The sequence below is a fragment of the Pseudorca crassidens genome, chromosome 18, assembly GCF_039906515.1.
Source record: "Pseudorca crassidens isolate mPseCra1 chromosome 18, mPseCra1.hap1, whole genome shotgun sequence".
In the NCBI taxonomy this organism is placed as follows: domain Eukaryota; kingdom Metazoa; phylum Chordata; class Mammalia; order Artiodactyla; family Delphinidae; genus Pseudorca; species Pseudorca crassidens.
This window is the reverse complement of record NC_090313.1, coordinates 32,115,003-32,130,968: the sequence shown is the minus strand read 5'-3', so window position 1 is coordinate 32,130,968 and position 15,966 is coordinate 32,115,003. Positions and strand designations below refer to the sequence as shown.

The window sequence follows — 15,966 nt, the reverse complement described above, 5'->3', positions numbered from 1 at the left end:
CTACTATTGATACCAAAACCCAGTCAGAATATTATAAGAAAAGAAAACTACAGGCCAATCTCACTTAGTAGATACAAACATCCTATATAAAATTATCATGACAAAGTGCATAGAAAAACACTAACCATATAATAAATATATATTCAGCCAAATCAAAAATTAAAGCAATATTATAAAAGTGAAAAGACGGTCCACAATCTTGGAGAAAATATTTTCAACACATTTAATTAGCCCTGAATATCTACTCCAAGGCGAGAAAAAAATTGACTACCATTCAATAGAAAAATAGGCAAAAACACATGAAAAGGAATTCCACAGATGAAACTAAATAACCAGTAAACATATAAACCATTAGTAATAGAAAAGTGCAATTAAGGCCACAAGGAAACACTATTTAACACACACCTGACTGACAAAACTCTAAATGTCAGCAGAAACCAAGAGTCAGTAAGGATGTGGAGAAATGGAACTATCAAACAGTGCTATTTAAGTGTTGCAACAATATGGGAAAACAACTGGGCATTAGCTAGTATAGCTCAAAATGTGCATACTCTACAATCCAGCAATTCTACCCCTAGAGATATACTCCAGAGAAACCCTTCTACTTGTGTACCAGGACAATTTAAGTGACTGTACACAGCAGTATTGTTTAAAATAGCAAAAAAAGCTAGAAAGAATAAAAATGTCTATGGCTGAAGAATGGATAAATTACAGTATGGTCATATAATATAGTTCTATTCAGTTGTGGGAATGAATAATTTTACCTACATGTATCAGTGTGGATGAATATCAAAACACAAAATTTGAGTAAGAAAAGCAAGTTACAAAGGAAAAGAGTATAGCACTACTCATCTGATGTCCCAAGACAAGTAAAAGTAAACAATATATAGTTCCTGAATACATACTTATATATGATGACAAGCATTATAAAAAGCAAGGAAAGTACAATAAAAAATGCAGGATAATGCTCATGCCTGGAACTAAAAGGGGTCTTTAAAAATATTGGAAACATTCTATTTCTTAAGTTGGGTTTCTCTTTATCATTATGTCTTAATAACTTACATATACATCCATCACATATATTCTTTTACATCTACCAAAAACTTCATAACTTCAAGAAAGCATCTACCCCTACTCTTTCAACTAGAAACACATTGTTTAAATTGATTAAATAAGAATTTTCAAAGTTATTGATTCTGAAATAAAATGACTGTTAGCTAGAATTTGCTTTGTTAAGACTACATAGTCATCACACAACACAAGCAATTATTTTAAGAATCAAAATTTAATTTGCAACACCAAAGCATAAGAAGAAAAGTAGAGGGGAAATCCTTAGAACACTCAACTTACCAAACTAAAAAAAAAAAAAAAAAAAAAGCATATTATCCATTAAAAAAAATCATGTTGCTAGATACATTAATATAAAATTTTGGGGCTACCACAGATGCATAGACTAATAATCATAAATATTTAGTATAGGAAAGTACCCTCTTCATATCTGTTATTTTATTTAACCATAGTCTGAGCAGTAAATTCAGAATATTTTTGCCATGTCATCAGCATAGCTGTGTAGGGTAACTGTTTAGGAAAATCCTGCCTTGCCATTTTCCACATAGTTAGCTCCTGTAAACCAGACCTTTTCCCTCAACCACTTTTCCACTTACTGGAAAAGTCAACCTTAATAAATTTTCAGTGTTTCAGGTTTTGTGTGACCCATTTGCCAACTTTTCAGGGCCTCATCTTTGTCACTCTTCCATTGCACATGATCACATGATGACAATCTTTAACACTTTTTTCAAAGAAGGAAAAAGTGAGAGATCAGACTCATTTTCTTTCTCATTCTCTTTCTTTTATCCTCATTCATCCTCCATCCATCCGTTTATTCAAACGTCCATTAAAAAGATATCCATCCATTTTGCTTTAAAATCAAAAATAGGCAAAAGTTAAACCTACTTGCTTAAACTGGGTTTTAAAAATCCGTGAACTGCAAGTCACCACGTTCCCTTTAGCCTTCCTTTCTCCCAAATCTACCCCTCTACACTGGGCTATGTAACCATAACCTTCAGCAAATTGCTTCATTTTTATTGATTTTTTTCCTCCTATTTACATTAATCCACTTGAATGAGATATTTCTTATAGAAACATCCAACTCCAAATTTCTACATTTCTAAGATATATGTTTGAAATTTTCAGCATTGCTTGAGAAGAAAAATCTAGAAAACAGCTACTCTTTTTTTATTTTTTAATTTTTTTAATTTTTATATAATTTTAAAGGTTACTTTCCATTTACAGTTATTATAAAATATTGACTATATTCCTCATGTTGTAAATACATCCTTGGGCCTATCTTACATCCACTCGTTTGTACCTCCCACTCCCCCATCCCTGTACTGCCCCCCCTGCCCACTGGTAAGCACTAATTTGTTCTCTGCATCTGTGAGTCTGGAAAGAAGCTGCTCTTGAGGGCAGCAATAACATCATCCCTTTGAAGCACAGACCCTGCATCCTGAACTACTGAACAAGACTGAGCCAACATAAAAAGAATAACAATTCGCTAACCCACTGGTCCCATTTAGTCTCCCCTCTCACCCGGTCAACATATTTCAACATGGAAAGAGCAACTAACGTTACCAGCAGTTTCTGCTGGGGCTTTAGTAGTATCTGTTTCACAGTTAGAGGCAAAGTAAGATGGAGACTTAATTTCTCATTCAAAAAGCACTAGAGACTTCTCCACTGTAATTAAATTCTTACATACAACAATGTATATTGTTTCTGGCAGAACAAAAAATAAATGCTGTTGCATAATTGATTAGAACCAGGGAAGAGACCTCAATTCACACTGAGTTGCAACACAGAAATCTCTTGGCCTTTTCTCTCTTTGCCGCCCCTTGATTATTTACACCAAGCTGGCCAGAAGTGGGCTGGGGAACTGCCAGACTGCATGCCCGCCGCCACCTCTGAATATCTGATATCTCAGTTTTTCTTCAAACTCTATGAGGAGAATTAAGAAGTGAGGTGGGGATACAGTGATTACCTAGTTAGACAAGCAAGCATTTCAGATGCATAGATGTCCTAGAGTAGAACCAGAAGAAATTATAAATGGAAATCATTTAGTTGCTTAAAACAATAAACTCTGCTTACTCTCCTCTACCTGTAATCACTCAACCTCTCCTCCCACACAAATATCGTCACAAGTAGCTCCTCCACAATTATTTCTCTACTGGGGCCTTTCTAAATGGCACTTTTAGAAATGATGTACAGATAAATGTTTCGAAACAAAGATTAAATGTACGCCGTTCTACTAACTGCAGTGCAATCTTACGCAAGTCCCTCAGGATGTCAGAGAATGATAAAAGTTGTCATGGATGGAAATAACATATCTAGCCAGAAGCCAGACACCCACCTATTTCCATCATTTTCTCCTTTTTAGAATGAGTATATTCTGGAGGAGAGAAGAGTTTACAAGCATAAATAAGATACTCTGTCCTTCATATCTATAGGTTGGCGACATTAATCTCCGTGAAAAGTAGTCACCACTGGAAAAAACTGAGTCCACAAAGGGAATAACCAGATCAAGTGTCTCAATTCATGTGATCTTGGTGTTTAAGGACTGTGAATTCGATCTGCAATTCAATTTAAAAGGAATGGAGTAATTAAATTTAAAAAGTAATTAAAACTCAGAAAAATCTAGCAAGCGTTACCCATAAACTAGAATCAATCAACCTCTCTCTTCCACACACACACACGCGCACACACACACACACACACACACCATGTAAATGTAAAAATATAAACTGGCATATTCTACCAGTATCTGAACTTCTTTTTTTAGCAACCTAATTGTTCTTACTCTCTATCTGATTAGAATGCTATTTCTGAATTTACTCTAAATCACATATCAGAGTCAAGTCCTTTCTGGGGTTATGGATGGAATTCTGGGAACTGAAGGCAGGTTACCTTCAAAAGCTTTTCTTCTTTTTCCCCCCGAACCCAGTAAAGGGCTAATACCCTCTCCCTGTCTACCTTCACCCACCTCTCCAAATGCTCTCCTTTACCTCTGTTCCAGGAAGGCCCATCATACAGGATTTCCTGGTCCTGCACCAGGGCTCAACACAGACCTCCGGGAAACCTCCCAGCACAGGAGAGTCGACTTGTGAGATAACGAGCCACTTGCCCTTCCAGCCTGTTGCACAGGCCTCACCTTTCTTGGTGCCACTACTTCGGCAGTCCCGCTGGTGTTGCCCTTTGCCCTCTGACACCACCCCCCGCCGCCCCCCATCCTCCCCTCCAGTATTAGCGCCTCCTGTCCGGAACCGGGCGTGAATTAACATATGCCTCCTCGTTAGCTGCTCTCCAGCGATTCTGTTCAGTTACAGCCTGTCACCCTCACCTCTAACGTACGCTGGCCCTGGCATCATTCATTCTTACTCTGGATATAATCTCTCAATCTCATTCTTGCTCATAATTTTACTCTGAACTTTACTAGCTGGATAAGCCCCTAACATCCGGATGACCCACCTAATTTCCACCATTTTATATCAGAATCTCCCCTCTTCTCACGCTATGTTCGATCTTCCTATGCTCTCAAAGCTCCCCATGGCCACACGGCCCTGGCTTGAGCCTGACCGTTCTACTACATTATAGATGGACAGTCAAAATCCAGGGAGCAGAGTGATCTCAGCTACTACTGACACCAAAAACGAGTCAAGTACCACATGAGGCCACAAACGATCCTGCCGTTCCTCAAGAGGTGAGCAGAGCTCAAAAACAGTGAATCCAGGCAGGTGGTTGTCCAGAGCGGGTGAGACTTCTCTGTGTGCGACATCATCTCCACTACAAGCCTGGGTCCCAAAGACAGTGCTTCCGTCCTCGGACGGGAATGGAAGGATCAAGGAAAGAGGACGTGGATCAGAAAAGGTACGACATACAACACTCAGGTGGAGGGAAGGGTGAGGAAGGAGACTCCTGCAGGAAAATGGGGAGAACAGGCAACGTGGGACTCAGTGCTGGGTATGAACTGTCACAGCTTAGCTGAGCTCCACCTGCATGGTCCAGCACTGTCTTCCCTGCAGGGTTCCACAGCTCCTGGGTTATAAGGGACACCGTGGTGAGACGCAGAAGGCAGAAGTGCGGCAGCCCTCGTGTTCTCACCACACTTAGAAGATCAAGGCAGGGCTCAGGGGCGGGTGCAGCTCGTGCCTGCTGTCACTCTGTGCTTGCACACCATGCTGCCTCAGGGGTGGAACGAGCCCCCCAAATCTCCATCAGCTTATCTGATTCTCACACGAGATACTTGTGACTCGGAGAAGGCGCCAGCTTCCCCTGCAGTTCGCAGCATCCTCAAGGAGATGGAGGCTGGTGAGCAGTGAGGAGTCTGTGTGGGCTCAGCTCACCCTCACGGCTTCCGTTCATCCCTGCTCTCCAGCACCTCCTGTCACCCTTTCTTCCTGACTGCGTGCCCTGCTGACGTCAGGCCTAGCACCCAAAATACAGAAGCAACAACCACACCTAACTTGCCTAACTAGCTCCTAAAATCAGACGAGGTCAAATCCTGATACTAAATTCCATATTCTCTACCATTCCCGTGGTTCTGTTCCTCTGAGCCAACCCTAGCTCCAGGAAAAAAGCATGTTGAATATGAATAACCAACTGATTCTTAAATTGGAATATTTGTGAGTCTTACTTCCATTAGGCCTTAAGGTATACTAAGGACTAAACTATAAGATAAAGAATCATACTCATTGTTGAGTCAATAATCATTCATGATTTTATTAAACAAAAGTCTCTTTAGAGAACAGTAAGAGATTAATTCTCAGCTAACATCAACTGGAGAGAGGCGAAAGAGGTCACAATTTTTTTTAAATGCACAGATGTTGTTAATAACAAAATTAACCAGATAGATATTATATTTCAACAAATGCTTTCAATAATCAATCACTACGTTGCTTTAATACTCTGATGTTCTCATTAAATCAAAACTGGTTAACTAAAATGGTTATGTTTAAAAGATGCTCATATCATTTTTATGATCACTCCTGAAAATTTCTAGTAAAACGCATTATATAAACTACTTGGGTAATGTACCCTAAACAGGATGACATAAAGCTTAGCTGAAGAGCCACTATAATCAAAGGGCCGGAGAATGAAAATGAGAGAGAGAGAGAGAGAGAACACAAAAGTACACCAGAGCATGGGAGACAGAGAGAGAGAGACATAAAAGGGGAGAGAGACAGAGGGGGAAGCAAAGAGAAAATCATTTGCACACATAAACGAGCCTCAACAGATTTTAGCTGAAATATTTAATGGTATCACTGAGTATTACATTTATCCTTAACTCCAAAAGGAAATTCTGCAGGGCACTTTTGTGACCAAGAGAAAGAAAATATACTTTTGTGTTTACTTAGAATTTTTTTTGAACAAAAAAATTGTGACTTTTACTCCTATTTCTTCCAGAAAATGTGACACCATCATTCGAGGCCCAGGTCAAAGGTCACTTCACAAGTGAAGCCATCACCAGCTCCCTAGGTTTCATTATATATATTGTAGCACTAATCATATCAGATAGTAGTAGCTCATTTGCCTGTCCCTGAGATGATGAAGCCTTGAAAACAGGGTCTAAATATAATTTGGCTTTGTAGGCCTGTGTCTAACAAATAACATACTCTAAGTATAAGATTACTAGATTCAATCAGACTACAGCATAGGTGTCATGATTAATTTAATGGATCAACTTGACTGGGCCACAGGGCACCCACGTTAAACATTATTTCTGAGTGTGCCTGGGAGGGTGTTTCTAGGTGAGATTGGCATTTGAATCAGTGGACTCAGTAAAGCAGATGGCCCTCCTCAGTGTGGGAGGCCATCGTCAAATCTGTTGAGGGTCTGAATAGAACCAAAAGTGGAGAAAGGGAGGATTAGCCCTTTCTCACCTGCTTAAGCTGGGACACTGGACTTCTCCTGGCCTTGGATTCACACCACCGGCTCCCCTGGTTCTCAGGCCTTTGGACTTGAACTGGAACTACACCACTGGATTTCCCAGGTCTCCAGCTTACAGATGGCAGATCACGGGACTTCTCAGTCTCCATAATCACATGAGCCAATTTTTACAATAAATTACATATATTATATATATATATATGTATATATACACACACATATATATGTGTGTATGCATACATATATATATATATATATATATCCTATTAGTTCTGTTTCTCTGGAGAACCCTGCCTACTACAAAATAAGCTGTCAACATTCTGTGAGGGAAATGAATAGCATGTGTACCAACCACTGGAGCATATCCAGTGAGTGCAAGGATTTTATTTCCTCCGAGAGAAAGCCAGAGGTATCTATTTCTTATCAATACAGAGCAACAACTTAGAAGTCCCCAGTCAGATCCTGAAACTGGAAGCTGACATATTAAGTCAGAGACCCGGTACCCCCTGGTATGCAGGTATGTTCCAGCAGTATCCTCAGTCCAAGGAAACAATATAGATACAATTACTGGCCTGAACAGCAAATCTTCCTAAAGCAAATGGACATAATTAACGTGACTTAAAATGATGAAATGGCTATTTTAACGAGCACTTAGTAACTACCAGACAATATGTGAACGCTTTAGCATTTTACTCACTTAACTTTCATGACAACTGTATGGATGAGACACTACTATCATCATCATCGTCATCCACATAGGACTGGTGTGACAATGAGCTACAGAAGCAGGTGAAGCCCTGGCAGAGCTGGGACTGAAAGCCAGGAGGCCTGCATATAGAGCCAAGCTCTTAAACACGTCAGCAAGTTCAACAGTCTCCATGGGTCCCTTAAATGTACCTAAAATGCTACCTATTAGAAACGGTGATGTTAAGGCATTTTTATACCCTTCCTTTAAAACTCACTGAAAACTTTTAAAGCCAATTTAGAAAAAACAAACAAACAGAGAATAACTCCATCTTAAGTGAAAGTAAAAACAGTCAGAAACTCAGACTGCCAATCAAAACATACTCATCGAAGACTGAAATCTCGGAGTCCTCGGGGAACGGATGCATACCTCCTCAGACCTGGAGCAATTTCCTAAAAGTGAAGATCACAGCGATGAAAGGCCTATCCAGTGAAAGCAGAGAAAGTGGTGCTAAGAGAGCAAACACACAGATGCAGCATTTTCTAGAGTCTAGCTCCATCATCCAGGGGGTCACTGAAGTGCCAGAAGTGCAGGAGCCTTTGTCTCCAGAGGCTCTGCTGTACAAGGGCAATTGAGGGAGGACTCTGGAAGTAACACCTTTATTTAGAGTATCTGAAACAAGAAACGCAAGACAAAGATTTGGACTCATCTAGCACATGCCCAAAACTGTTGGTGCCCCTGTCCACAATACTACCTGCCATACTGGAAACTACCGGCCCCATTCAAAGATAGGTAAAAACCAGAGAGAGGCCACAAGGGAACTGTGCATGAAAGCAGCAAATATTAAAAGCCAGAGAGAAATGTAAGCAAGAGGCCAGTGAAGAACAAACACCGCAGGAAGAATTACCCAAGGAAACAGATGAAGAATTTGGATAAATAGCACCACTTCACAGGCTCAAAAATAATAATGGTTCAAACAAAAGGGTCTTGCTTTAAAAGAAAATAATATTCAGGAAAGTACAGGGCTCAAATGTTAAAATGCAGGACATGTGAAACAGATGAAAGTAAGCAGACAGAGTTATGAAATACTACAGAGATGATAATTAACTCCAGGAACTAAAAAGTAACAAAGAATTTGACTGAAAAGATAGTAAGAAAAAATGCTGACTGGGAAAGCACATTTAAGTGAAATAAAAACGTTAAAGGTGAAGACCACAGATACAAAACGCCAAGGAGAAACATTATACCTATCTTCAGGGTTACTAAACAAGAGAACAAATAGAAAAGACACCTTAAATATAATATTTAAATCTGAAGACATAAAAACAGAGTCTACTTCTCAGAGCTGAATGGGAGGATCCAAGAAAAACTGACACAGAATGATAAAAACCAAGAAGCAAAACTGATGAAGTTACTGAACTTCTAGCTTACTAAAAATAGTCCATGGACATCTGAACAAAAAGCAAGACAAGAACAAGTGCAAAGACCAGTTTGCTTCAGCCTTCACAGGGACACCAAATACCAGATGACAGTAAAGTAGTGTTTCCATATTTCTGAGAAAAATAAGAATTAATACTAATTGGCTTTGATAATTACAGTTAACAATCAGAAAATAAACGTTAATAAACCTAAGTTTTAAGAAGATAGTAAAACAAGAAGAGGGAAAAGAGTGAGAAATGTCATTAATTTACCCATCTTTCACAGCAACAAGTCAAAAGATGTTTGAAGTTAAATTCAGTCATTAAAAAAAATCCACAGAATTATCAGAACTCAAAGTTTTTTATTTTCTTTTTCTCTTAATTCTCAAATGATAGCATCACTTTGGTGAAAGGACGTTAACTTGAAAATAATAAATTCCTTTGGTTTAAACTCAGCTTCTATTTCTTCCATTACATCAGAAGCAAACAAAAATAACTCTATATTAGAAATACAAAGTACAAATATGATCCTATTTTTGTAAAACCATCTCTCTTTACTTGTATATACGTACACAGAGAGGCTGCAAAAAATGCTCACCAAATACTAATAGGTGTGAGACAGGGAGGTGATGGGACTTTGCATGCTTTAATGTTTTCAAATGAGCAATACATCATCTTTTCAAAGAATAAAGCCATTATTCTACTTCAATAACTGCATAATCTTTCTCAAATCCCTGTATATCATTTTGTTCTCGTATCCCAGGTCTAAGAAATCAGATACCCAAGGGTGATGGGACTTCACCGAAGAATGACCTCACGCAGGACTATATTTTAATAAATATGCTCTACACCTACTAGTTTGGATCATTATCACATCTACTGATTAGGCTCAATAAAAGGAATAACTTTTAATATAACTAGATATGCCTGGAAACAGGATGAACTGCCACATGCAGTAGGAAATTCCAAGCAGTACTCAAGATATAGCGCTGAAGTAACCAACCAACTCTTATGGAAAGACAGCCATGTACCAAGCACAGATTAGAGTCAATGACCTTTGTGGGCACTTCCAATTCTGAAGATACTTGACTTTGTGATGTGACGTCATACAACAAAGTCATGAATCTCTGTCTTATGCTGTATAAATAATAGTAGCAAGCGCGACCCACACTTTTAGAACTCTACAGCTCTGAATTACTTTCATAAATATGTCATATTTTCTTTCACCCCATAACGACTCTTGAAATAGGTAGGACAGGTGTTATTAGTTCCACTTGGCACTTGAGAAAATTAAAATTCAGCAAGAAGTCACTGGTCCAAGATCATACAGGCAGAGAATTGCAGAGCGAAGACTTGACTTTTTGTGATTCCATGTTTACTGCCCAGGCAGCTACTCTACATAAATGTACAGTGGCCTAGCGCTGACAATATATTTCACTTACATCAACTGGGGCTTTCTCAACAACTATGCCTACTTAGCTCAAAATGGAAGAAAGGCTGGATTGTTGCTATTACAGTCTTTCTACCTTGAGTGAAGAAAGAGCCTTGAAACTTCATGGAAAACAAATTTAAAGTAACCACCCTATATATTCCCATCGCTATGAAGCAAACTTTTTTTCTGTAGGGAATTAAAGCTTTCCCAGAAAGGCCTGCTATCGTCCTCTTGCTTTCCAAATCCAAAAAAGGAAAACTTACCCACTGTTAACGCTGAATGGTTTAAGCAGCTGTTCATCAGAAGTAGTCACAGAGCAAAAGTTTGAACATGAAGTCTGATAAGCTGGACTAATGTATATGCATGCATATGTTTTGGACACCTGCTCTAAACCAGCTGTTGAGAGCACTTGGGAAACATACTGAAATGGATGGAAAACAATGGAGCAAAGCCAGGTTTGTGGAGTCAGGTCCACAAACATTCACAATGAGAGCAACTGCTAAAATATGTTAAAGAGCACATAGACAAGGTTTTATGCCGATATATGTGAATAGAAAATAATGGATAACTGGAATCTTTTTAGAATTTATTTAATGTTATCTAATGGCAAATGGTAAAGTGACAAATCCAAGTGCAATGAAATGGAGTAAAAGAAAGAACTTAAAAACTGAGTAAAGAACTTAATGTGAATATATACACACACACATATTTTGATATAAATATATTTATGTATTATTGATTAATTGATTGATTGACTGGTTGAAAGAGGAGATGAAGACAGCACCTGAAAATAAGACTATTGATACGGCCACAAAATAAATTTTACAAATGCTATTTAGGCTGTTTAAATATTAGAGCATAAGCAGGAAGGCATAGCATGATATTCTGTGGCTCTTGGCAAGATTTTATCACTGCTGGCAAACTGGAAATGTACAAAATAGTTTTAAGAGCCATATTCAAATCCCTTTTCAATTATGTAGACAGTGGCAATGTTGCATCCACTGCTGACATTTTAAAAACGTCATCTTAAAACTGACCTTGGGAATATACATGAAATATAGAAGAGATAAATTTCCAAACTGCAATTTTCTCTCTGAATCAGACCTTACTAAAACTAACAACACCTGATTCAAGCAGGTTTAAAAACAAGCATCAATGTACTCTTTGTTCTAAGGCATCTATAACTGAAAACACAGATTGAGAAATATAAGGAACAGCAAGAAGAAAAACATAATTCATTGGGACAAACACATTAAGTGAAATACTCACTGCTCCTTCCTCTATAAAGACTTCTGAACTCATGAATTATGAGCTATGAGGCACGATCATTTAGAATGAATCACACATAATATATTATACTTAATCAAGATAATATTTTCAGTCTACCCTCAGGGTAAGTATTAACACAAAGATTCTCTTTGCGATAATCTTCAGTTGTCATAAAATTAGTTACAGAGCAATGACACTGTCAAAATGCATAAACTTACAAAGCTGACACTGATCCATTCAAACATAAAAATTTAATTACAAATGAAAACATAAATATAAGATCAACATCATACGTAAGAAAAGGGATAAGTACTTTCTGCATGATAATGAGTGAAGGTTTCCATGTTTACGCAGCGATGAGTCAGGAAAATTTGAATTTACTACATTTGCCCTATTTGTCTTAAGGAGTATAGAAAATTGTTTAACGTTACATTATACATGAAATTATCAATGGTTTGCTGGAGCTAGCTCATCTCCAGCTCATGAGAGCCAATTGTTAAATTTTAAGGAATCTTGCAAGCTCTTTGTTAAACCATTGAAACCAGCCGTAGTGGGAATATTTACACCATGGGAATTGACAAATATTACAGATCAGGCCTCCCCACCCCATGCCCTAGAGCCAGTTTACTAGCACACCACTAATCCATATACAAATAAGTACACAGTACAATTAATTCTCACAAAGTAAATGTACCCATATAGGTAATACTGAGATCATAAAAAAGAACATTACCCAGAAATCTACCTTATATCATCTCTGAATCAAAACTCCCTCTAGAGGACTAAAAACTTTCCAGAAACAAATACAACAAAGGAGAAATTTTAGCAAGGAAAAAAGGAAGGCTTTTTTTTTTTTTTAAGATGCCACATACATGTAAAATCATACAGTATTTGCCTTTGTCTTTATTTCACTTAGTATAATGCCTTCAAGGTCCATCCACATTGTCACAAATGGTAGGAGTTCCTCATTTTTTATGACTGAATAATACCCCACTGTGTATATATACCACATCTTATTTATCTTTTCATCTGTTGACAGACAGGTTGCTTCCATGTCTTGGCTACTATAAATAATGCTGCAATGATCACGGCGGTACAGGTATCTCTTCAAGTTAGTGTTTTCATTACCTTTGGATATACTCCCAGAAGTGGAACTGCTGGATCATATGGTAGTTCTGTTTGTAATTTTTTGAGGATCTTCCATAATGTTTTCCATAGTGGCTGCACCAATTTACAGTCCCACCAACCAGTGCACAAGGATTCCCTTTTCTCTACATCCATGTCAGCATTATCTCTTATCTTTTTAATTGTGGCCACTCTAACAAGTGTGAGGTGATATGTCATTTCTCTGATGACTAGTGATATTGAGCATCTTTTTATGTTCCTGGCCTTTCAGATATCTTCTTTGGAGAAATGTCTATTCAGACTTAGGACCATTATTTTATTCAGTTATTTGGGGGGGTTTTGCTATTGAGTAGTACGAGCACCTTCTATTCGGGGATATTAACCCCTTATCAGATACACAGTTTGCAAATATTTTTTTCCCATTCTGTAGGTTGTCTTTTCATTTTGTTGATGGTTTCCTTTGCTGTGAAGAAACTTTTTAGCTTGATGTAGTCCCACTTGTTTATTTTTTATTTTGTTGCTTGTACTTTAGGTGTCATATCCAAAACATCATTACCAAGACCTATGTCAAGAAGCTTTGTTCCTGTACTTTCTTGTAGTAGTTTCATGGTATCAGGTCCTACATTTAAGTCTTTAATCTATGTTGACTTAAGTTTTGTAAGTGGTGTAAGATATGGGTCCAATTTCATTCTTTCATACATGTATATCCAATTATCCCAGTACGATTTACTGAAGAGACTGCCTTTTCTCCATTGAGTATTCTTGGCTCCCTTGTCAAATATTAGTTGACCATATATGTTTGGGTTTATTTCTGGGCTCTCGATTCTGTTCCATTGGTCTATTTGTTGGTTTTTTTCCTACCAGTACCATACTGTTTTGATGACTATAACTTTATAGTACAGCTTGAAATCAGAAAGTGTGATGTGACATCTCCCATTTTTTGTTTCTCAGGATTTCTTTGGTTATTCAAGGTTGTTTGTGGTTCCATATAAATTTTAGAAATGTTTTTTCCTACTTCTGTAAAATACATAATTGGAATCTTGATATGGATTGCACTGAATCTATAGATGGCTTTCAGTCATATTAACATTTTAACAATATTAATTCTTCCAATCCATGAACATGAGGTACCTCTCCATTTATTTGTGTTTTCTTCAATTTCTTTCATCAATGTCCCGTAGTTTTCAGCATAGAGATCTCCTAAAATGTATTCTTTTTCATCTCCTTAAATTTATTCCTAAGTACCTTACTGTGTTTGATGCTATTGTAAATTGAATCAATTTATTCCTTTTTCAGAAACTTTGCTGTTAGCGTATAGAAACGCTACTGATTTTTGTTATGTTGATTTTGTATCTTGCAACTTTACTGAATTCATTAATCATATCTATCAGTTTTTTTGGTTGAGTCTTTAAAATTTTTTATATATAAAATCATGCCATCTGCAAATAAAGACAATTTTACATCTTCCTCTGCAATTCTGATAACTTTTTTCTTTTTCTTACATGATTGCTCTAGCTAGGACTTCCAGTATTACGTTGAATAGAAGTGGTGAGAGCGGACACTCTTGTCTTGTTCTCGATCTTAGAGGAAAAGCTTTTGTACTTCCACCATTGAGTATATTAGCTGTGGGCTTGTCACATATGGCCTTTATTATGTTGAGATATGTTCCTTCTAGGCCTAACTTGTTAAGACTTTTTATCATGAATGGATGCTGAATTGGAAGAAGGCAATTTCAAGTGAAAGATATAATCTGGAAAATCATTTGTAAGTATCTATGAAACTGGGCTGGCAGAAAAAGACATGATGTACATTTATTTGAAGGTAGCAGGAGCAATGGGGGAAGGAAAATATGAAACTGTATGTGTTGTGCAGCTATATAAAGAGTTATGAGGCACATGCCTCTGTACTAGACTTTATGAAATAGAAATGGTTTAACATATTGTCATTTTCTTAGTATTAATTGATGATGTTTATATTATGACCAGTATGAAGTACACAAAAAGTTCAAATAAATACTACAAAGTGATAGCCAGCACTTGATTACTGTTGAAATTCCCAGGATTTTTTTACCCTCTAATTTACACCAGTATTTGTCTGTGAAAAAACAAAGTTAAAAGCCTTTCATAATCATCCCATGCCCTTGATGAAAGCCAAGACTGCAGCTGCAAAGAGGACAGCATTGACAGCAATCATATGCCATAGAGCACTAGGATTAGGCTTAGGCTTGTGGTAGGAATTGAACAAAATCTGGCTTTTTTTGTTTTTGTCCCAGTGATCAGTTGTATCAAGTGTTTTTCCATTTTTTAATTATTATCTGAAAGTTGATTCTTAAACCAGCTTCAGTTCCCGAAACTGACAACAGCTAGACTTGAACAAAGAAGGGCTGCCTCTTTATAATTTTTTTTATATATTTAAGGGTTTAAAAACAAAAATTAGGGCTTCCCTGGTGGCGCAGTGGTTGAGAGTCCACCTGCCGATGCAGGGGACACGGGTTCGTGCCCCGGTCCGGGAAGATCCCACATGCCACAGAGCGGCTGGGCCCGTGAGCCATGGCCGCTGAGCCTGCGCGTCCGGAGCCTGCGCTCCGCAGCGGGAGAGGCCACGGCAGTGAGAGGCCCGCGTACCGCAAAAAAAAAAAAAAAAATTACACTTTATAGATAGATGAATGTCTCTAACCATTGACCTCTGTCTCACAGTCAGACAAAGAAGTGCTCTAATGAGAATAACTGCCCAGAATTAATGTTCAAAATAGGACTGCCACTGCAATTATACAGTTTGACTAACCAACCTTTATTGTTTTCCTCTTCATATGGATATTCATTCATCCATTTGTTTCCAGAGTCACATTGATCCTGCAAGAAAAGCACACACAAAAAAACCAAATAATTAGAACCAATAAGGGGTTAATATCCAAAATATATAAACAGCTCATACAACTCAACATCAAAAAATAACCCAATTAAAAAATGGGCAGAAGATCTGAATAGACATTTTTCCTAAGAGGACATGCAGATGGCCAACAGGCACATGAAAAGATGCGCAACATCGCTAATCACCAGGGAAGTGCAAATCAAAACCACAATGAAATATCACCTCACACC

The 15,966-nt window shown here is 37.8% G+C and overlaps 1 protein-coding gene across 7 annotated transcripts in view; it reads right to left on the bottom strand.

The window, feature by feature from the left end:
- KLF12 (KLF transcription factor 12) overlaps positions 1-15,966 on the bottom strand; it is a 448,013-nt gene that overhangs the window by 290,066 nt on the left and 141,981 nt on the right. For all 7 annotated transcript variants that reach the window (XM_067713504.1, XM_067713501.1, XM_067713499.1 and 4 more), the window contains one exon: positions 15,654-15,717. In XM_067713504.1, the coding sequence (XP_067569605.1) occupies positions 15,654-15,686 (33 nt within the window). In that variant the 5' untranslated portion in view covers positions 15,687-15,717. The remainder of the gene's footprint in view (positions 1-15,653; positions 15,718-15,966) is intronic.